General features: G+C 40.6%; 1 protein-coding gene across 1 annotated transcript in view; it reads left to right on the plus strand.

The window, feature by feature from the left end:
- Positions 1-24,677, plus strand: part of LOC117476518 (A-kinase anchor protein 2-like) — an 81,739-nt gene that overhangs the window by 29,657 nt on the left and 27,405 nt on the right. The window contains 5 exon segments of the mRNA XM_034123123.1: positions 8,794-8,908; positions 9,741-9,762; positions 10,737-10,853; positions 12,054-12,884; positions 19,406-19,491. Coding sequence (XP_033979014.1) covers positions 8,794-8,908; positions 9,741-9,762; positions 10,737-10,853; positions 12,054-12,884; positions 19,406-19,491 — 1,171 coding nt within the window.

Consider the following 24,677-nt stretch of genomic DNA (forward strand, 5'->3'; position numbering starts at 1 on the left):
CTTTAAATGCACAAAGAAAAAGAAGCACAAAAAAAATGAACAAGCGTCCCTTCAGATTATCCATATTTGGAGGACAGACTGGAAAATGCATAAAAAACTAAGACAACGGGACAACAGCCGTGTCTTTGTGTGGTGTTGTAAGTGCTTCCTTAAAGGGGAAATCACATAAAGTGACTGAGGAAAAAGGAGCCAACAGGGCAATCTTTGAGAAGGCTATTTCATACACATACCTAAGGCTATTGAGCCTGCAGACAGAGAAAGAGAGAAAAGAGCTGTTGAACACACTGGTTTGTGAGCTAGTTGTTAACCCAACTTTAGGAACACACAGAGCGGAGAAGAAATAGCAGCCATTGTGGAGGAGAAGACGCTTACTTAGCAGGGAGTGTGGCGGCGGCAGTGGTAGTTTTACAGATATCCCTATCATTACATGGACAGTCTGAGTAAACACAGAGAAGGATACAGCCCTCTCACAATGTGGCACTGACCCGGGCCGACACGTACCCACACCAGGCTACTTTTGGATTATTGCTCGTTTTATGTCGCACAGACAGCTCTAGCTATCATTGAAGGGCTGCAGTGTGGCTTTTTTACAGCGTTCCCTGCTATAGCTACAGAACATTAAAGCCAGTGGAGAAGCTATAAACATGAAAGCAGGATGAGTCTGTGCATTTACAATACTGTCTACTACAAGTCTTTATGTGTTTAAGTAACATTAATTATAGTGCACATGTGTTAAGTGTTAACACACTGTTAAGTTTAGTTTATTTGCCCCACATTTGTTCACTTTGGATCAACGCATCGATTGACTGATCAACAATCCAATATCAGCAATGCAAAGTGAAAATATTGACACATATCATCATTTTTAACATACACATTTATTTTGAGATTCCTATGGCATTTTAGCTTCTTCCTACAGAACCCAGTATAAAAGTATAAAATCCTATTTTGAGCACTTGATTTTGTATCAAATTGAATCAAAATCAACTTTCTGATATCAGCAAATGTTGTATTGTATGCTATAAAACTATATTAAATTGTATAATGATGAAACTTGTGATTTGGTACCTAACTTAGTAGGTCTAAATCACATTCAATAAATAGTAATAAGCAATACTTAGGAGAGTCAGCCTAGCTTTTACCCCCTTTGTCTGTATTTGTATGCTAAGCTAAGCTAACCAGCTGTAAGCTAAGGTTTTAAATTAACCAAACAGGCTTGAGAGTGGTATCGTCATATCCAACCCTCTTCAAGAACAAAACTTCAGAAAGTAACCCACACAGTTTTAATTTGTTCTTGTTTACAGAGGATTTGTAGCTGAGCCATTCATCTTAATTTCCCTGCTAAGTACCGCTGCTGCTGCTGTGACCTTATTTCTTGAGAGGAGATCAATAAAGCTTCATCTAATCTTGTCTAACTATCAATCAGTTACCAGACCAGAAAACCACTCTTCTAAACTGTGGCGAAGAGACAAATGGAGTCTGTCCAGTAATATACACGAGGTCCAGCAGGCAGTCTGGCAACAGCAAACTATACTTATTGCAGCTTTGAAATGCCCTGTATTGGATTACATAATGTTCTAAGAATATGTGTCCTTCTTTTTGAAAAACCACATCGTTTTTAACTTAAGAAAAGTGTGACGTGGTCCTCATTTCTGAGCCCATCAGGATTTCAGAACACTATGTTAACTTGATCTGAATCCAACATGTGACATAGTTCAGACCAAGACACTGTTAGGATAGACTGGATTTAGGATCCTGAAACCACCATGAATCATATTGGAAGTCTACACTGTAGATTAAATCAGATCCAACACAGCCTCCTGTCTCTTTTTAGATCCAAACCAAAGTCCCAGGCTACAATCAACTTGGAATCCATCTTCTTGTCCAAACAAATCTTCTCAAGCTAAATAGGTTGTCTATACATATTGTCATTCTTTAGGGACACTGGAATGTTTGTGATCTGGCTTATATCCTTGCACACTCTCCTTTTGGGTTGATTTTACAGCCTTCAATGTTAGCATATTAAACTGTTCCTCTCAGTCATTCAAAATATGAATGTCAACTTTATCCATAAACACCCTAAAGGGACACATTGAATTGCATTGTACCCTAATTAGTTTGAAAGCTAACTTTATTTTTGTAATAATGCTAGAGCCAGATCAATGATTGTGACATTATAGGGCTTAAATGAATAGGTGTTGTGTTTGATTGATATAAATGTATCAGCTGCAATTTCATAATGGATGAATCTCTTCAGTTATCAGTTTAAACGTTCTCTGGTTCCAGCTTCTCCAAGGTGGGATTCCCCCCTTTCTGTTTCATGTTATTGTAAACTCAATGGGTTTTGGATTGTTTGTCAGACGAAGCAAGACATGTTATGACTTCACCTTGAGCTCTTAGAAACTGCGATGGCTATCTTTTACAATTTTGTGGACTTTAAGTGATTAAACGTACAATCTCTGCTTTGTTTTCTTTGGCGGCACCTATGGCAATAAGCGGTAATGACAGCTGTGTTTTTATTCTAATTCGCTATTCTTTAGTTTTGGAAGTTTCATTATCCCTAGTCAGTCCTCTTTTCTTTGATTGTTTTAGCCTTAGTACACATTTATTCTCAACTCTTGCAGGTTTTTCTGTCGGATTAGCGCCACCTACCCTCTCCACTGCTGGGTGATGGAAAACGCGCCACTAACTTTGCACCGCTTGTGATTTTTCCTGAATGTAATATTGCTTCTTTCATGTTTGGAGTGCACTGTACACAAAGGCCTTTTAGTATAATACCCCTAGCTTCTCAAGAACTCAAAGTCAGTTCTCCTATCAATCAGATGCTGGTATATTATTATTCAAACCCAGTCATTGTTATTAACACCTTCCCAAGTCTCTCACTTAAAGGACAGTAGGATATTATTATAGATACACAGTTAAGTGCTACCCATAGCTGCATAAGTGCACATAATAACAGAGGTGGAACATAACAAAGTGCTCCTTTAGTATGGTTTGTACAGTAAGTACTGACATTAATAGTTGTATATCCATTTTGTGACATTAATCCGATATCTGTTAAATATTGTTCAAGAAATATTAGGTTATACGCAAGTCAAATAACTTCTGCGGCTATTTCTAATGGAGTACTCACTTGTCGAGATTAGTATCCCTGTCGTGTAATCTACAGTGCTGCCTGTAATTTGCCTCGTTGTACACTTTAAACTTTAAACAATAGCACAGATGAGTACTTGGGACAGAGATAGAAAGACATATATAATTAATCTTTAGTTGTGTGTGTGAATTTTAGCCAAGTGGCAGTAAATCATTCATGACAAAAGTAGGAAGGAACAAAGAGCTGTATGAGCGCCCTTTGTGGTTTAGTGTACTTCCTGTTTGTGATCTGGAAGACAGATCAACACTGAGGACAGAAACAGGAGGGAGCAGAAGATGTGTGTGTGTGTGTGTGTGTGTGTGTGTGTGTGTGTGTGTGTGTGTGTGTGTGTGTGTGTGTGTGTGTGTGTGTGTGTGTGTGTGTGTGTGTGTGTGTGTGTGTGTGTGTGTGTGTGTGTGTGTGTGTGTGTGTGTGTGTGTGTGTGTGTGTGTGTGTGTGTGTGTGTGTGTGTGTGTGTGTGTGTGTGTGTGTGTGTGTGTGTGTGTGTGTGTGTGTGTGTGTGTGTGTGTGTGTGTGTGTGTGTGTGTGTGTTCTTTGTTAAGCTCCACCATTGAGCTCTTCATTGATTTCTATGCGGTTGCGGTTGAATGTGAAGGCCAGTGATGTTCATTGCCGATGTATGTGATAAATCTTCACAAGTCAACACTGCTTTTATTTGAAACCATTTATGTAATCACACGGATAAAAAGCAAGTGTTAGGAAGAACCGCTGGAAAAATGAGCCACATCAGAGGCTGCGTTTAGCACCACACTAACACTTCTTTAATATCACTATACTTTAACCCTCCCCCATTTAGCATTCATGAGCAGTACATAGACTTTTAATACATGGCTTAGTTTAATTAAGTTGTAAAGAGATCTAAGGTCATTTTATGGGATTATCAGTGTACGTTATTTGTCAATATTGGTAATCTCTCCTAAAAAGAACAATCGAGCGGTAATGTGAGGTGTTTCACTATTTTGTGGAAATGGCAGTTTCAAATAAAATCCAGCTCTGCACACACATTGAAATATAGGCTCTGACTTTAACCAATCCAGGTATTGGAAGTATAATTAACAGATAATGTACTTTGTAATGTATTTGATTATCTGTTTATACACCAGCCTCCACTAATGGATTCAGTATAGTTGTAGACCGTACATTAATAAATAATATCTGCTTACAACTACATTAATATTATATTTTTTTAAAGGCTTATTTACTACTTATACATGCATGATCTGCAATTGGCAAAACCTTTTTTATTATTATTCTACCTTACTTCATAATTGGACATATTGACATGTGGAGGTTCACCAAAACAGTTTAACAGCCATATATAGTTTTAAACTTCAGCCACTTCTCTTCCTGGACCGCTCGGAAAAAACAATGGCCCCGCCCACTGATGCTTCCCTCAGCCAATCAGATTGTATTCCATCTTCCATTGGATTTGTACTACAAAAACTCCTGAAGAAGGAATGTACCTATATCTCCAATCACAGACAACACACATGATCACGTTTAAATACACACACAGACACACACACACACACACACATACACACACACACACACACACACAAACACACGCACATATACATCCACCCAACACATAAAACCAGATGTCTTCCACCTCGTGTATAATGTGAAAAGCGGTTGCTGCCCAGCCAGGGGTATCCATGGCAACAGGCCCGTGGTTGGTTGACGGGGCGGGACAGTGACATCACTGCTCTCTTTCAGGATTGCCACAGAGATAGTAACACCGCTCGACACAGAAGTATAAAGAGAGGAGGGCGAGCAGGAAATGAGGAGGAAGGACGTACAATGTGAGGTCATGGCCCCAGATCTCACACACACACACACACACACACACACACACACACACACACACACACATGGTAAAGCCATATGATATGCATATTTTATTTACTTCCCTTTTCATAATGTACAGTATTTAATTTAAACACTTGTACTGTAACTGCATGCTCCAAAAGGGCCCGGAATGAATGAGGAATAAAGCCTGAAGAGGCATTAAAAAGACCTCTGATGCTAATATTGTGTTGCCCTTTCAGAAAATGTCCTTTATAATAGAGTTTTATCACATAAGACAGGTCAAACAATCCACCCATCGTGTTACTTCCAGGCATTCTCTGCTCACTCTCTGGTCATGTTTGAGGTTTGATCACTAGAGGGTGCCAGACACAAATAAGACCAATAAGACAGGCTTGTCACACATTCAAAGACAGTCAAATATCCCTGTATGAATTCCATTGTGAGGCTTTATTGAGAGGTTTTGATCCAAAATAATATTTTTTTCGGTTGCGGTTTGCCCTGATGTTTTAGTAGAATGTGTATTTTGTGGATGTTTAAATATTTAACCTTTGTATCTTACTTTCATATCCACTTCCTACATACCCTTTCTAACTTCTGTCTTGCCAACCAACAGTTTTTTTTCTTCCACTGGATAAACTCATTAGGTTACAAAGACAGTAGACCTTTCAGAAGTATAACAGTGATTGGAATGGGTTTTCAGCTGTGACTTAGATTAGATCAAAAAGGTATTTAGTTATTCTAGGATTATGAGCCATTAACAAGGATTTATGAAGGATAGATGCTGACATGTTGACATGTCTTTGATTTTTTAACGTGCTCCTCATAAAACAGCTCCTGGAGTGATGTAATAGGATGAGGAAACCTGCGTCCTCCTCCGGTCACAAATCTTCTTTCTTGCCCATTTTGGCATGACCTCATGCAGCTTACAGGAAGCACAAGTAAAATCAATTTCCTGCCAGAAAGGGAAAAAAGGAAATGTGATAGGGAGGAGCAGGGTCACACGGTCTACGTTTATTTGTCTTAATGGAGTTAGAACAGAATGTGTTCCTCCGACTTCTTACAGTTCTGAGTTCAGTAACCGACAGTTCGCAGAGATGGTTGCTATAGTGACAAAAAGTGTGTTTAACAAGACACTTTTGCCATTGACTTGTGTCACATAACACAATTATCACAATAGGTAAAGTAAGAAACGTCACATTTTCAAATGTGTTTAGTCTACAGCTTAATATTTTTGAAAGTCTAATCATACATAAATTGTTTTTCTTCCACAAATTTCTTTCCCACATCCTCTCAGCATGTCCTGCAATAAAAGGTGGGCTACACCTTGTACTAAAAAAAAAACCCCAAACATTCTGTTTGATCAGGGCCCAAAGTGTTAAGTCCCTCTGGACTTCGTATAACATTTTTGAAAAGGGGCAAAACAACCACAAAGAGACTTAAAATTACTAAAAAGAGACACAAAATGACTAGAAAGAGACACAAAACCACCTCAAAGAAACTTAAAATGACTAAAAAGAGACACAAAATGACTACAAAGAAACACAAAACCACCTCAAAGAAACTTAAAATTACTAAAAAGAGACACAAATAGATTTTTTTTTAAAACACTGAGCAACCACAGACAAAAGAAAACACCAGAAATATGAAAAACTCTTAAAATGACTACAGAGTTTCACAATGAGACACAGAACAACTGCAAAGGGACAGGAAAGGGCCTCAACGAAGTGAGACAAAACCGCATAGCATTGCTTGGGGACTACATAGAGACACAAAATCATTGAAAGATGCGTAACCACAAAAAATATAACAAAAAGAGGCCTAACAACTGTCTATTTTGTGTGTCTTGATCCTAAATAAGATACAGGTGGTGGGGCCTCTCGCATGTCTATGCCCAGTGGCCAATTGTCTTATGATCTTTCCATGCATTTAATAGATTTAAAAGTTCAGCAGCACAAAAAATAGCAGAGATTACCCAAGAGTAAATTGGTCTTGCTGCGAAAATACTTAAGGTTGCAGAAATGTACTAGCGTATATTCAAATAATATTACACTTCTTCTACCTTAATCTCTCTAATATACACCTCTCACTCTCTTTTGTCTTGTCTTCCTTCTTTTCTTTCTTCTTTCACATGTTGGCCAATATGGGATACATCAAGGCAAGGCAGATTGAGCATCCTTGAATAGCTTTGTCATGCATTCACTTGAGGTTATTTTGCACACATATAAATACATTTCAAGTGGTCTAATGACCTGAACTGATAACACATTGTGGTGCAGTCCTTGCAGTCTTTCCAAGGTTGGGTTATTGTTTCTTGTTGAATTTTGCATGTACAGTCCAGAATTACTATTAATAACCACTGTCTGAGACCTTCAAAAAAACAAAATACTTTAAACATATTATGAACCAGTATGAGTGCTGACAGATACAGCACAGGTACCAAGTTACTATCACATACTTGATGCCTACTATAATATACTACGCATATGACCAACATTTAAATGATTGAGGTACTAAGTTGCTATCAAGTTCCAATCTAACGGGACCCTGATATATATACACTCTGATAAAATGCTTTTTCTTTTCAGAATAGACAGTGTTGTTTTAAATGGCTTACATGCATGTTGCTATATTTGTTAAAATCCTGGCATAGCTTGCCAAGTCTTGAATTGTCTCATTTCTAGTAATACTGAACGACCCCGAACTGTGCTGATTATTTTCATCCAGACAATGGTTTGAGAGCAGGCTGATTTTATGATGAGAAAGCAACATTCTTATTAAGATTTTTGATGTAAACGGATTTCACATTGAGAGTAGAGCATGATAACATTCAGCAGGGACGAATTATCAAAAAGTTATTAAGTACTGCGACTTCTGCAGTGTGCATGCTCTGTCTCTGTTTTATACCGTACAAAAATACCTAAGTAAAAGGTTATATTGTATCAATGTAATATACCATTAATCTAAGGTTTCTGGGGGTCCAAAAGAAGAAGGTATTTGCCTTGAAAATGAGTATTTCTAGGACCACAGCACTGTTTTCAGGCAGCTGTTTAACATCCAAACATCACACATTCGTAGGTAAGTGTTGATTCGTTTGTAAAAAAATGTTGTTAAAGCTTAGCAATTAGAGCCAAAAAAACAAGGTTTTCTAACACACATTACACAGCCACACAGCTATGAACCCACAGGGGCATCACACACAATCTCCTGTTCACAATTGGTGTTTTGTAAACTTGTTGAACTGCTTACTCAAACAGTCCTGTAAGAACAACTTGTACCAGTGCTTATTCACGGCCACTGATGCTGATATGAGCCATATTGAATCTGGAGTACGTTGGGAAGTCTGACTTTTTGCCGCATTGTTATGAACCGTTAATATCTCTTTTACACGCACAGGCTCACACACACTGACGCACAAATTCCTCTGGTCCCACAGGAGTGTATATTGAAGTATTGTGAGTGCTGGCAGTGAGTGAGGAAGCGACCCTGGTCCTCCTCCCAGACTGCTTCCTAGTATTGTTGCTACATCCATCTCTTAAAATTCCATGTGAGCATGCATGCATGTGTGTGTGCATAGGCGTAGTTGAGGTGCATTTTGCGGGGATATGTTACTTAGAAAAAATCGGTTATATGGACATTCCTTGGAGAAAATGTGCAGTCTGCTTGAAAACACTTAATCAGGATTTAGGTAATAAGAAAAGAGACATATTGATATGAACCACTCACTGAACCACTCACTCAATCAGGATAAACTGAATAACTAGACCGCATTAATGACTGTTGTTGTCATATATATAACTTTAATCCTCCTATATTTTGTGTTTTTGCAGGCTGGAGTCTGAAATCGGTACACTGGAGAGCGAAGAGTCTCAGATCTCCGCCAAAGAGCAGGTTCTACGACAACGTCTGAAAGAGACGGAGCGCTCCATAGAAGACCTGCAGAAGGTATGACAACATGAACTGTCCCGAAACTTCAATGAGCTTCTGGGAATGCATTAACTAGTCGGTTCTGACATTAAAGTTCTGTAACATCTAGTCCAATTATTGCGATCTGTTATTAGTTACTTGTTTAATTACACCATAATTGCAGTGGAGGTTTTTGACGCTCATTAAAAGCGTTTTTGTGAGAGCAAATGAAAAAAACATGAAGTCTTGTAAAGACTCTGCTGCTAATTAAAAACACAAGTGTGCTAGGTACACATGAGATGAATGAATGAACTCTTTGTTTACAAAACAGAGCAGTAAATCTTTAATTATATTGTAAAGAAAACCTTGAAAGTGAACTTGAACTCATGTTGCTGCAAATACTGAATGTTGCAGCACTGTTGACATTACCATTTTCTTTTAGAACACAACTGATTATTTAAAAAAGTTATCACAGGATATTTTATGTAATCAAGTAGTTTTATTAAAATCACAGAACAAAAAATCGAGAATTACGAAAATATGGAAATTGCCAGAAATTGCATTGTTGGTTCATTTTAGTTACCGGTACTAGGGTTAGAGTTAGCAGATTGGAGATTCTACTCCTGGTAGGCAACGGACATTTGTAAACTTACAAAAACTAAAAACCAATCAAAAGGTTTTTTTTACTTGACTCAGTTCAAATACTATAATTATTCAATAATCAGCCTTGTGAGCGCAGGCATAGGCCGTTCATCTCAAAATGGTATTAACTTGTCTACCATTCATTTTCATTAAATAAAGCCTTTAATCACAACATTTTCAAAAACTCTCTCTGATGACTCACATTGGTTTTCTCCTTTCTGTCTTTCAGAGTCTGATGGCACAGGGTGGAGGTATTACACACACACACAAAAGACACACACAAAAGACACACACCTTAAACTCACAAACACATCTCATCAGGACGGTGTCCTCCCCCTCAGTTATTGTTGTTTCCTAGCAGTGGGGGTCAATATATTTGTGTGTGTGTGTGTGTGTGTGTGTGTGGTGTGTGTGTGTGTGTGTGTGTGTGTGTGTGTGTGTGTGTGTGTGTGTGTGTGTGTGTGTGTGTGGTGTGTGTGTGTGTGTGTGTGTGTGTGTGTGTGTGTGTGTGTGTGTGTGTGTGTGTGTGTGTGTGTGTGTGTGTGTGTGTGTGTGTGTGTGTGTGTGTGTGTGTGTGTGTGTGTGTGTGTGTGTGTGTGTGTGTGTGTGTGTGTGGTAATAATAGTCTCGCTGAGGCAGGAGGGATGCAGGCCAGAGCAGGCTCCTGGACCCCCAAACACACACTCATCCAATCCAACAGACTCACACGTAGACACATATATACCTGCACACAAACACACACGATGCCCCAAAAAACACACACACCCACACAGATCGCGGCTCAGCAAGGCTATTGAAGGTAACACACACACAAGGCCATGACTCTGCAGCCTGCAGTCGCTGGCTTTATCCCCCCCTATTCACCATCAAGCCCCATAAGCCCCTAAAGCTTTGTTCCTGCAATCACACACATACACAAACACACAATCACACACTTCTGCTGCATAAGCACTGAACCTCAGGGGTGCTAGAGTTGCCGTGGACACAGAAACAGAGTTAGATGTTGTGTGTGTGTGTGTGTTTTGAAATAGGGGGCGGGCAGGGTCAATCAGGGGTGTGGTTAGTTTCCCTGTGGGAGGCCGTGTGTGTGTTTGTCAGGGTGTGTCTACACATCACTGAAGAGTGTGTACCTTGTGTGCATATGTGTGTGTGTGGCCCTCCCTCACGGCCCTCTCACGTCCCTCTGACCATGTGTCATTTCCCCCCCTGCGCCTCTGCTCACTAGATGCCCTCGGCCGCATGTCCGCGCCTCTCAGCGACCCCGATCCCGAGCACCTCGTCCTGGCCACCCAGCCCAGGACCGGCCCCCCCGCCTCCGGAGAGCACGCAGCACCAAGACCTGGTAAGACAGAGAGAGGGAGGTAGAGGAGAGGAGGCTGAGGCTGAGGGAGGGGAGAGAAGATAGAGGGGAGGGATGATGGGAAGATTTTGGGCCGCAGCCAAATGGGGATTATAACCAGGACAAACTCACGCGCACGTGGAGGGTGGCAGGTACCAACACACACACACACACACGCTCACACAAATTGAGTCAAATTTCATAATGACACACACTTAACCAGGGATACACAAACTTTATATTGAACATTTTGGGTTGGATCCATATATGATTTGACTTGAGAATGTGTGTTATCTCCAGGTAAGGTATAACTTTTAAACAGGACTACAACTCAGATTTGTATTAATTAGGTTATTATTAATAAGCATTACTTCTAATCTCTGTAACAGTACTCATATATTTTTTAGTTTGTATAGTTATATATATCTATACAGAGTTAAAAGTGTATTACTTTAGTTGTGGACTTTACATAATTTCTACTCTAGTAATAAAATAATAAGTATAACAACCATATATACATATAATTATTATATCTTTATTTGTTTAGAATTTAACCAAACAAGGTGTTAAGTACTTTAGAAAATACATTAGAACAAATTAAAAAGCGAAACAACCGTAGGAAATATACTTACAATGATAAGAGCTAATTATAGTGTTAAGAAAGCCAAAACAGTACAAAATATATATTTTTAAGTATTCAAAATAACAACAGAGAGGTTACCAATCAGTCATGTTATGATAGTCAACGGTTCATTATCCTACATGTGTGTTTCATTGTGTTTGGGGCTGCTGACTTTGCAATGAGCTCGGCTTTCAGGGCAGCGTGATGAAGCTAGACAATTGTTTATGATTGCAGTAAGATAGACAAGAGGGTAAGAACAAAATAACCTGATTATTATTATTTTAATATACCTTTATTGATTTATAGATATTTTGGTGTACTAAATGCACATAATACCTATAGTTTGCAAGGTAGTTCCATCACCATTTGTCTTTTGCTAACAGAATATATAACCGTTTGAATGAGAAACTTGTATTGCAGTTTATCAGAGATCACTGTGTCCCCATCCTCATGCTTCACTCCCTCCACTTTTTCCTCCCAACATCCCTCACCCTCTCCACTGGTTCCTTCCCACCCCCTCACCTTTACCTCCAACCCCACTCCCTTCTCCCCAATCCCTTCCCCCCCTCCCCTCCTAACAGCAATGTTTGCCATGGAGATCAACGTGCAGCACGACCCGACGACCGGCGAGCAGCGCATCCTGTCGGCCAATCGCGTGAGCCCGCTGGATGCGGCGTCGCGCGGCGTCAAAGTCTTCGACGACGGCAGGAAGGTGGTCTACGAGGTCACATCCTCCGGGGGCGTGTCCACCAGTAACACGATGGAGAACGGGTGGAGCTCCGCGCAGGTGGACCAGCTGATCCAGAGAGCAGCCAGGCCGGGGTCTCAAGGAGGCGAGGGCGACAGGGGCAAGGTGACGGTGACCCCCGCCGCCCCGCAGGCCTACATCTCCCCCGCAGATACTGACGACCTGTCTCCACCCTCCTGCGCTCCGCCCTCCGTTCCTTCGAGCCCGCCCGCCCAGGTGACCCTCCAGAGGGAGCCTCAGCTCGGCATGATGCCCCCTTCTGCTCCCATCACCACCCAGCCCGCCTCCTCCGCCCACCCCGGTGGCGAGTTCAGCTCGCTGCCCCGGGCCAGCGCAGAGCACCCGATCACCATGGTGTTCCTCGGCTACCAGGACGTGGAGGACGTGAGCGAGAGCAGGAGGCTGCTGGGATTCGACGGCGCCGTGAAGGCCGAGGTGGTGCTCATCGACGAAGACGACGAGAAGTCTCTGCGGGAGAAGACGGTCACCGACATGTCCATCATCGACGGCACGGCGGCCGACCTGGTGTCGGGGCGGCCGGCCACGTCAGAGGGCGCCAGCACGGAACTGTCATCCGACGGCCGTGACCCCGACAGCGCCTCCTCGCCCCCCGCCAACCCCGACGCCAACACGGCCCCCCTGCCAGGCCTCACCCCCGCCACAGGTACAGACAAGAGGAAACGCTGCGAGTGCTGCATCCTCATGTGACTGAATCTTCTCCCTCTTCCAACCCTTTTATTATTACCCACAACACCCCCTCTCTTCTCCTCTGTCTCTGGATGGTTACTAACAGAAGCCCCACCTTCTTCCTCCTCTTCCTCTGGACTCTGATCGGCTGGCACACACATGCACGCACACACGCTCTCGTCTGACCTTTGACTTTTTACTCAGTTACGTTATGACCTCTACATCTCTGCTCTTTCATTACCCTCCTGTCTCCTCAGACGACTCTGTTTATTTCATTAATTACAATTAAGCTGTTGTCACTTTGGTATATCACCGGTAAACAGACCTTCAAATTAGTTGTTGACAAACAGCTTAAACCAGGTAAAATTATATAACAACTCTCAGTGGACCATCACTCAGAATACAGCGGTGTCTAACCATCAACTAGGTCATCACCTCTAAATAAGCCAGTGTATAAAACATTCAAAAAGGTAGACACAGTCTCAGTAATATCCCACTCCCTTTTCTGTAAATTCTCCCCTGTTGTCTCCAAACACAACACACCCTCAAACAAAACCACCCCCCCCCCCTCCCTTGTACCGTCTCTCTCTGACCCGGGGAGGAGGGTACTTGTTGCCTTGGTTTCTTTACGTGCCTCTTCATTCTTCCACATTGATAGTCCTAACAAAACAAAAATAGAGAAAATTAAAAGTGTTCTATTAGGTTTCATTTCGGTTTGCTGTTGCTATCTGATTTTTTTCTATTGTTTTGAAATTTAAAAGGCCATTGAATTGTTGGGACGCCTGTTTCCGTGGGAAACTGAAGTTTTTTGACATTGTAGTTAGCAGTAACAAGACTCTTTCTCTCTGTCGTTTTTGTATCCATTAACTCCAGCTATTCCACTGCTGAGGCCATTTCCTCCTATTCTAGCACTTCCTAACTCAGCAGCCAATAAGAAGCAGTGGAACACCTTTTGGCAGCCAGTAGGATCTATACAGCCAACTTTTTCCAGTGTGTCCAAAGGCTACAGAGCACAGGAAGCTAATGGCAGCTTAATGAGTACACTGGCAGCAAAGGAACATGTATTTCCGCCTATGAAAACAAACATGGATTACTACCACTAACAGTAGGGCACAAAGTTTTGAATAATAAATATTATTGAGCACTACCACAATACTCAATGACAGCCGTGCTCATGGGAATTATCGTGTTCATGTTCATCTTTTTGTCCAGAAGGCCAACAGAGATCCATTGTAGTCTTACCAATTCAAAGACACTGAAAACACTGCCAGCTCATGCTGTAGTCACCGACCAGGCCCTCGTTTACAAGGCTGCTGCAAATAATGTGGCCTGGGTGTGGTAATAACATCAAATATATATATATATTACACTGTAGGTCATTTACTTGGCTGGTTTTCAGAAGAAGCCCTCAAAATCGGTAATCATCCTCATTCTGTTGAATGATAATGGACGCTGTGTAAAAGATTTTGGTTTCATTTACAAGTGTCTTTGATGTTTTAGAGGATGGCAATGCTCAATAGGCATCTAATGAATTGCTACACTTTGCCATTGTGCCCTACAGTAGAAATGGCTGTCTTTAGTGTGCGATCAATAAATGTATATGGGCCAGATATGTGATTGAAAAAGAAGCCTGCACATTTATAAAGAGGTTAGAGAGGCTCTTTAGATCCAAACAATGTGTTTTGGTGTTGTTTGTAAATCACATCAAAACAATTTTTTTCAACATGAAATAATAAAAAACTGACCTCAAGAGCCTAAAAACCTTTTTATTCAGAGTGCAGAACTTCTCTTCTCTACGCAGCCAATGTGTTTGACTGCATTACTGGTCCTGGAAATACAGTAAAGAACACAACGTCTCTCTTTGCACTGTGTACCCTACGGAGGCCCTGAGAGGCAAGTGAGAAAAAAATGCTAGTATGATCTAAATTGTTTTTTGTCCTTAGTTTGAATTGGGTTTTGCGAGGATTCTTTCCTTACATTTTTTTTCATCTGTGAAACGGGTGCATAATAAAAAATAAAAAACCTGATTAAAAAAAATAAAAAACTCTGATTGGAAAAAATATGTTCCCACCACTTTTGAAAAAACGTTTTAAGTAATTCCAAATATTATACTGACAAACCCTTTATTCACCTGTTCTATAATCATTTATGTTTTAGATCATAATTATGAAATAGATCCACAGTTATTTTACTCACTTGCATTTATTGGCTTCCGTATAACTCTGAAAGAAAATGAAAGCCAGAAACAATATTTCTTGGCAACAAGTGGTACATGTCCAGCATTGAAAGGTCTCTGGGTGAATCAGTGGTATCTTCACATGGCTCTGTGCACAGCAAAACAGTCCCACCACTGAACTGTCAATGCAGAACTTGTATGCCAGCCTCCAAAACATACAAGCTTTAGTGTGATTGGCCACTGCTGCTGTCAGTCAGTCCAGCTGGCTGTGTGATTGGCCGCCACCATGCAGGGCCCTCCGGGGTCTAGTTTCTTGTGTAGATAAAGAATGTAAATATGCTATATTCTATTTAGTGATTTTATTTTCCACATCTATATAGAGATCTAGAGATAAATTCTGATTTATTATGGGTACTAGACATTGTTCTAATGTCCTATGATGCCATATGATGACTGTATGAGTGCACAAACACGAGCGTTGTATATTTTCATTCTCCTAACTTCACTGCTTTGCTGTGTGTGTAATCTCACAATTAACCCCCACACAACGTTTCCACCCTCATCTGACCACCACCGGCTTCTCTGAACTCTTGGCGGCTGCTACCATTTCCACAAGTGTTTTGATTGGCCTCTAACGCATCTGAGGATCTTAATGCAGTGGTAGGAAATAACCACACCATTTGATTTGCATGGTAGCCTATTAACTACAAACCATTGAATTCACATTACTTCTGAACTTTTTCCAAACCAAACCACATGTTTTTTACTGTTTCCATCGTGGCAGCCATTGGTTTCCATTCATTTCCATTGATTAAGGTGAAGTTACTTAACTGGAATTGCTTGAGACAATTCATATTTACAAAGTTTTTAAATAGCGATGGTTAAAATTCATGTGAAAATAACAATTTCATCAACAAAAAAATGAAGCTAACAAATGTCGCCATATGGTTATTCTGAGCACTTTGTCTCAGTTATTTGAACCTGATTAACTTGAGTAAGCTGTTCTGTATCCCACATTGGCCAAATCATATTCATTGCATGACTGTTTGGGTTTTAAAAGATTGAGGAGGCTATGCAGAGAAGCATTATTTTCCCCAAGGTGTGACTTAAAGAAGCACTTACAGTCGCAAAAAGAAATCACAACCCCAAAAACACATTCAAAGAAAAAGAGAGTAAGGCTGAGTTCAAGTTAATGAAGCCAGTTAACCCGTGCTGGTGTGTGTGTGTGCGTGTTTTTTGGTGTAACGCGAGGAGCTGTACGCGCACAACAGACTGGATGAGTTTACCTGCCCCACTGCCACGCCTGCAGTACTCCTCTGACTCTGTAGGGGTCTCTCTTTTTCTTGTTTGCCTGCCCTCACGGTTGTATGGACTGTTAAAACAAAAAGGAGCCATTTTCTATTGTTCAAACTTCTCTCTCTTTCTCTCTCTCTGACTCTCTCTCACTCTCTCTCTCTGATGTCTGTATCCTCTCTCTATCTTTGGTCAATAAAGCTGAGTTTCTCCAGTGCCCTCCTGCCGTCTCTTGCTTGTTGTTCTTTCCGTCTGTCCCTAACATTCACTTTTGCATTGGCTGCTGACAAAGAGATCACAAGCTGTCCTTACTGCACCCCTATCTGTTATAATTCCCACTGCCACTAACAAGCAAACACACACATTCATGGTTTTTCTCCAGAATATTTTATAAAGGTCACAAAGGTAAGGCTTTCAATAACTAGTTTTTTTAAGTTGCACCAGCACCACAAACTCACTCTTACATTTATTTTTGATTTGTGTTAGTGCCCAAAACAATGAATACAACTTTTTAATGTAATTTATATTAACCAACTAGACCAAGACTAAAGCTCCATTCATGGTGAGTTCAGATGAGAATTCAAATAATGCAATAAATACGGAGGCCTAAAGAGTCAAATGAGAATACAAATCCTGGTGATCAAAGACGTGACGGTAATGTAACATAATTTGAATACACTGAATATACGTATCTGATGTTTAGGCTGCTTGGAGAAATGAGAACATCTGAAAGAAAACACAAAAGCTTTTTTTCTACCAGTTCTCCCAAGGTACAAAAAATATCATGATTAGTCAACAAAAAAAAATCTCACTTGCCTTTTAGGGCTTGAAAACCAGCTAAATAAAACATTAAAGGAATGCAGACAATTTCTGCAACATTCCAGTTTAATTTGATGTAGCCTGATAAGAAACAACCTTGAGATTGAATAGCTCTCTTTCAGTATGGCTAGCCACAGCTCATGAGAAATGGCTCTAATATTTCTGCAACATTCCTGATGGGAATCATACTGTGTCCGTGACAGCTTATGAGTTTACACAAAAAATATGGAGTGGGCAGAAGCAAAGGGGGGTATTGACTTTTAGATAAGAGAAGAAAGGGAAGTGGTGCTAAAGGAAAATATGGTTAGCTAAACTGCTACATACATAGATAGCTGATCAGACTACATACACCTCCATGCTCTAGTTTTGCAGGAGCCCTGAGGCACCCCCCTGGTATCAATAGTAGGTACTGCAAGAAGTAATCTCACTGCATGCTCAATCATATTACTTTCCTGATAATTCCACTTCAGTGAAAAGGAAGAACAACATGGAAAAACACACTAAAGCACTAGATATGTTTTGCATGAGATTTTGAAAAGCACACTGCATGATAAGAAGTATAGATACACTTTTAAAACCATATGGTGTTTGTGTTTCATCTTTCCTGCTTATATCTTGGCCTGGGTGTTATTATTTAAAAGCCCACATGTTCTGGATAGGGCACAAGGGATATCGACACAAATGTGACGCACACTTCCCCAGAGGACACAATACAAGGTGATAAATGATTATATTGCAGACGTCATGACAACCGGCATCTGAAAACAAAACTAATGCACACAGGACACACACTGTTTTCCCTCACAGAGGATGGGTGTGTTTTCCGTGATAAAACGCAGTAATTGATTTATCTTAAGACAATGACAGCCAACAGAAACCATGACTAAAGATACTTATTGCACCCTGTCACACACACACACATGATAGGAGAATAATAGACTTGTCAACGGTGGAAAACTTGTCCATGCCTCATAACATTGTGATGACCACATGCACAGCACTGGTTAAACCCTGGTTTGTAACGTTGCACATGATTTTTGGGTCAAACTATATCTAAAAACAAAAGTATAGATGATTTAAAGCAACAATGAAATAATGCACACTCTTTTTGAGGTAGCAAATGAAGATGACACAAGATAATCATCTGAATGATTAAAGTTTATTTTCCTGTTTCCACTGATGATGCTACTAATACTACTGCTTATACAACAGCATAACTTATACTAATACCATTGCCAAAACTCAAATTTCTTAAATTGTACAAATAACACATGTATAGGCATTATAAATTAAGCTGCAAGGATAACTCTGCTTATGGTTAAAGTAAGTATTCATGCTAAAATGTCAGACATTTTGATTTTGAGACTCAATTATGAAGAATTTCTGCTTTTCTTTTTTGTTATATCATATTAAACTAAATATATTTGGGGTATGGATTGACAAAACAAAATGTGATTAGGTGTTAGGTGTTTTTATTATGATGTATGTCATTATTTAATACTATTACTTATGTATTAAGCAGCATTTTAATGTTGAGTAGTTTTGTGTATAAATTGATTATATGTTTTGTATAAAAACATTATCTGCAAAGAACTGCTTAGCTACTCTAGCTGACAACTTCATCTAATGGAGTAAAAAGTAAGTATTTTCCTCTTAAGTATAGTAAAGTAAAATGATAAAGTAGCAGCAAATTATAATCCGACACATGCATTAAATACTATAAGAGTACAGTATTGTATATAGTACAATATTGTATAGAGTATATTATATATTTGAGTATATATACTGAGTTACGTTCTATCACTGGCCACCACCGTTGCTACAAAGCCACATCTTTAAAGTATTTAAATTGATATTTTCTTTAACAGTGTTATGAGGTTACTTTTGCAACAGGGGCACTGAAACAGCAAAGAACACAGTCTTCAAATGAGAGAAAAGAACCAGAGTGCAGTGAAGAATTAGGATTTATTATCAGTGCTGTGTGCACGGTTGCTCTGGTGGCATTCAAAAATAATTCACACAGCTAAAATAAAGAGTTAAAAAAGTAGCAGAGGGTCCACCATAAAAGAATGTGTTCATTGCATGCATCATAGCTGATAACTATCACATTGTCAGAAGCATACTGCTTGCCTAAAAGATCGCCCACAGGTGCAAATAAATATGCAAAAAGATGACAATGGTGACAATAACTCTAATTTTGTCTATCATAGGCTACGGAAACACATCAGGGGTTACCTTGACAACAGCAAATGGGAACCAAGCTGCCATTCCGACCAGGCACCCTCACACCGCCATGGTGAGTAATTTGTATCTGTGTGAGTGTGTTTTTATCCCTATCGAAGGGCACAATTACATGAATAAGTGGCTCCACCGGGTCACAAACGGCCCTGAAACCTTTCATAATGTGAGGGACTATTATTTTTACTCCTTTACACAGGCTTCAAAGCAACAATTTTGAATATACATTTGTGGGCTTTTTTTCTCCTATTCTTCTTATACCTCATGGGAATACAAAAATGGAGTTCTGCTCACCTGAAAACATCTGTGCCATACAGGTTATTTTACATTTTAGATCAAATGTAGGCTGATTCATTTGAAATTCAAGCAAGATATGTTTAGGGAAAGTGGGCAGATCACGAAAACAAATCCCCAGAAAATTCTGAAAATCTCTGAAAATCCAAGGTTGATGTCTTCTGCCATTTAGTTGACAACATCTAGTTTAAGACAAACATGACATCACCAATAATACAAAACAAATTACACAATTCTCATATCTGAGGATAGATTATAGCAGAATGTGCGGTTAATGTGATTGCATATGAGTAACCATCGGGTTTTGTCCCTGTAGATTGCAGGCTCTTGCACAAAGTACTGTACTGTACGTGCTTCCAGATATTGTTTGTGCTGAACCTCACATCTGCTATGGGGCGGCATGTTTGGAATGCCTTTCAGCCACATTGTCTCCTTTCTACAGGTGCAGAGTTGTTCTGCAGTGGGATACGTCCCACTACAGTGTCTCTATCAAATGTTTAGAACTACCCATTAAATATTTATGGCAGTACATTTAATATGATTTTACTGAACTTTGTGGCATTTCTCATCTCTAATGGGAACTTATATGAGCCTGGCGTACTGCATGTTGCATTTAAAGTGACTTACTGTACTTTGGGGCATTTGTATCTACTATAGTATTACTTTTAATATGATACTGTATTCTTAAAGAGAGTTACATCTGTTCATAACGGGTGGTGTATTTTGAATTGATAATGAGAATATTAACACTTATAAACCATATTCTCTCTTTGTGTATGTATTACTTCAGGAGTAGTAACAATACTCTAATATAAAATAAGAAAACAAAAAAGACAGTCCATTGCCAGAGTTTGTTAGTATCAAAAGCAAAGTAGATTACTAATTGTGCAGAATGGCTGTTTAAGTGTTACTATTATATTACTGTTGCAAATCATAATAACTAATTCAAGAAGCATTACACTTCTTATTAAATGATCGTGTTTTGTTTTCAAATCGGAAGTAGCTACCTATTAACCTAGAGTAAATGTAGCGGGCTAAATGGAACAACATGTTCCTATTAAAGGGGTACTTCAGCAATTTAGTATTACACTTCTATAAAAATGGGGGCGTTATTAGACAGATTGAAAATAGAATTGTCAAAATGTGTGCAGCAGAGGCAGATATATTGTCAATTTTAGCTCCAATATCAGTTCCACACCTGAAAAACACTGGATCCTACACTTCCCAAGATGCAAGTTGTGCTACTTTAATGCAATGGAGCAGCATTAGGTGATATATAATAAACATACTTGTATCCAAGTTATCTTAACGAGTACTTATGTGCAGTTCAGGAGTACATGGAGTTAGCTTACACCACCAATGCCTGTTCTGGAGAGTTCTGAGTATGTTTTTGTTTTTCTGAAAATGCCACCTGAACACATTTATCTGAGGGGAGGCAGAGCTGGAGGTGGGGAGACAGGCACAGAGAGGTGGGGAGACAGAGAGGTGGGGTACATAAATGTGGGGGGTGCTGGCTGGGCTGCAGTCAGATTGTTGTGCCGCTGAATAAATGAATGAAAGGCAGCACGGCGGTAACCTGATCTGTTCGGGTCGGTCTCATTGTGCTTGGCTCGAGCTCGCGCTGGTGGCTCGCTCTCTGATTGTCTCTGGAACGGGACAGAAAACACTCCTGGGACCTCGCAAGCGCTGCATTATTCAGAGCGCGTGCCTAAAAAAAAAAAGAGAGAAAGAGAGAGAGAGGGGGAGAGGAGAGAAGAGTAGAGGGAGGAGGGAACCACTGGTTGGAAAAGCTGGCGCGTAAAAAGAGCTCAATGTCATCCCAGTCGCAGTTTGCAGTTACCGTTATTACGTGCAGTTGAGAGCACACGACTATCCGTCACTTCTCCTGTCCGCGTGTTCCGCTACCGTCTTCCCAGGGTGAACGCTGAAGAAGTAGACCGAAGAAGAAGAAGAAGCAGCGGTCAGCAGGTCGGTTACGCCTCCACCGTTAAAACCTAATCCCGGTTATTAGCAGTTTGAGTCTGTTGCAAGGAACTCCAGGATATCAACGCTTCCCTCACATCACAGGTAGATGGAATTAACACAGAAGTAATGCCGAAAACATGACTAAAATGTGTTTTAACTTAAGTTTCGGTTGCACAGAAAATTAATATTCAATGGAGTATTTTATGAGTGGGTCTATGAGCTTTGCTTTGCATGCTGGTGGTGTCATGGGTTAGCTTATGCATGTGTTTCTATGTAAGTTAACGTGTCCTGGTTAACAGAGAAGGTGCCTGTTATTACTCTGATTTGCTTTAAAGTGGCGAGGACACAGAATACTGCACCCTGCTCTCTCCTGAGAAACACTCAAAGGAGGTTAGTGGACCAGACTGCAGTGGTCTCTAGCTCTCTCTGTGGGCTCCTCCTCCTCCTCTGCATCACTTTAACCTAGATATAGGAATGACCTTAACCTGCTTTTCTCCATCCTCATGCTGAATGACTTGGCAGAGACAGAGAGGCAAGCATATTGGTGCTGCTACTTGTTATGCCCCTCACCAAACTCCATTATAACGTTGTTCTTTTGTTGAGCACTCGCATTGATTTTGTCCGCTTTAGTTACCCATCATTTCTCATCATGAAGGCTCATTATGCAGTGTTCATTTTAGATTGCATGCATGCCCTTGGTCTTGTTTTTTACAACCACAACACAGAGCCAAGTGGCAATGCTCACAATTTCAGCATTCAAATAACTCATGTTTGTAGGCATTTTGAATATAACATTAATGTGTTAACATTAAAAAAAAAGTTGAGGCAGCCACGAGTGCTTGTATGCCCCAGAGTTGCAGTTATAAACCCAAAAGAGACATCTGGCGCATGTTCAGCGAAATCCACCTGGAACCAGACTTTGTTGTTCCAGATTTGCTTGTGACAAGTTTTTAGCTTTTTTTCTTTTCCTGCAGCTGTTGCCAAGCAACTTGCTATTCTTTGATTGCAGACTTTGACAATATTTAATGAGGGATGGACATTGTCATGTAGGATGTAATTGGCTAATGGGTGTGGTGGTTTTTTCTCCCTTTTGGTGCTCGACCAGAGGCTTCCATATCTTCACCAGGGATTACATTTGATCATTTTGTTCTGTGTATCTCCATGTGACAGCTATTCACCCATTAAAATCAGCAGTTGATGAAATCCACTGTAATCTTTAAAAATGCACACTCATGGTGCAGGAATAGTCTGGTTGAATAAATTACCCTCGCCGAATGTTGTTTTTAAGAAAAGTAAATACTGTTGGCATGATAAGTTTAGGTGAAGAGGTGGAAATAACTTACCTTGTCCCTGTTTTAACATAATGTCCAATCATGCTCATTGATTCTACTTCACTGAAAATGTTGTGACATTTTGACTGAGGGCAGGTGACTACTACAATATGAAATGGGTGATGTAGGCTCAAGAAATCAGGCATCTCTCTTTGAAACATTCTTACAGTCGTAAGATGTGCGTTAGATCAACCTTTTAGGTCTATTTTTCAAGCATCCCCACAATTGTATCTATAAATAATCCACTGAAGTGATTCTCATCGGATTTGATCGGAGGGTTTAGTCTGTTTTTGTTGTCCACACTGTATTGAAAATAGCTCATCATCCATACTGTTTGGTCATCATTTGAATTTACTAGCTGATTCTGGAAATACACAGCAGAGCAGCAAACTGCCAATTCATTCAAATCTTTGCCAATACCTCTGCTGGGCCAAGGGACAGAACAAAAACTGCCAGCTCTCTAATTAGATAGCACAGTCAATGATAAGTGGTGCCACGTTCTGAATGTCCCATTGACACAGTCTGTGTCTGTGTGTGTGTGAGTGTGTGTGTTGGGTGGAAGTACATTTTCCGTCCCCACCCACCTCAGGAGCACCGTTGACTGTGAGAACATTAACAGGAACAACAAACTTCTCAACGCTATCTTCATCCTCCGAACCCCTCCCTTTTCCCAGAAAACACACACACACACACACACACACACACACACACACACACACACACACACACACACACACACACACACACACACATAGTCACAGGTTACATAACAGCCTTGTGTGGTAGATGATGCTAAAGCTTGGTCAGCCATGAGTACACAGGAGATGGAAATGGGAATGAGGTACTGAAGGAGGATGAGAGACACCGTCGTGCTGACAAGGAACAATGAGTGCAAGGAGAGATAAAGGGCGGTGCAGGTGTGTGTGTGTCGGGTGGGGGTCGTGAGTGTAAGGCAAGGGAGGGAAAACGTGAGGAAGGGAGGTGGAGGAGGGTGCTGCCAGGAGGAAGTCTGTTCAGCATCACACGGCTCCAAGTGTTGTTGACATTAACTAGCCGATGGCCTCTCAATGGCCGATCTGTTGATGGGCCTCCACTGGCTGACTTCCAGGAAGAGAGTGATACACCGCCTTTTGTTATTGGATGATGTCCCAAACGTTACAGTTAAATCAGCGCTGTTCACATGGACTCCAGTGTCATTGATGTGGTTGGAGTCTGAGCACACAATGTGGACATGCTGTGTCCTCCCTCAGTTCACATGTAATGAGTGTGTTGTCAGCTGACAATGAGAGGACAACATGACAGAAAAGAAGAAGGAAAATAGTCTGGTGTGTTTGTCATTGGGAATCATGTGAGGGGCCCTTGGGCCAGCTATTAGACTGAGCCTTGAAAATGATTTTTCCCAGCATTTAAACAAAGCCGCCTCATGTTTGTGCATGTCTGTAGCTGGGATTTTAAGTAGTTCCTTGAGCTGTGAATGGCACTCTGTGGCTATTTTAGTGTGTCCCACAGGGAATGGATGACAGCTTAAAGTGATCAAGGGAGGAACAGAAGTGTCTGTGTGTGTCTACTTAAGTGCTTCTGGTTTATTTGTTCTCATATATTCTTTGATCATTTTGCAAAAGAAAAGGAGAGGAGGGATGCACGTTCGAAGAAA

The sequence above is a fragment of the Trematomus bernacchii genome, unplaced genomic scaffold (assembly GCF_902827165.1).
Source record: "Trematomus bernacchii unplaced genomic scaffold, fTreBer1.1, whole genome shotgun sequence".
In the NCBI taxonomy this organism is placed as follows: domain Eukaryota; kingdom Metazoa; phylum Chordata; class Actinopteri; order Perciformes; family Nototheniidae; genus Trematomus; species Trematomus bernacchii.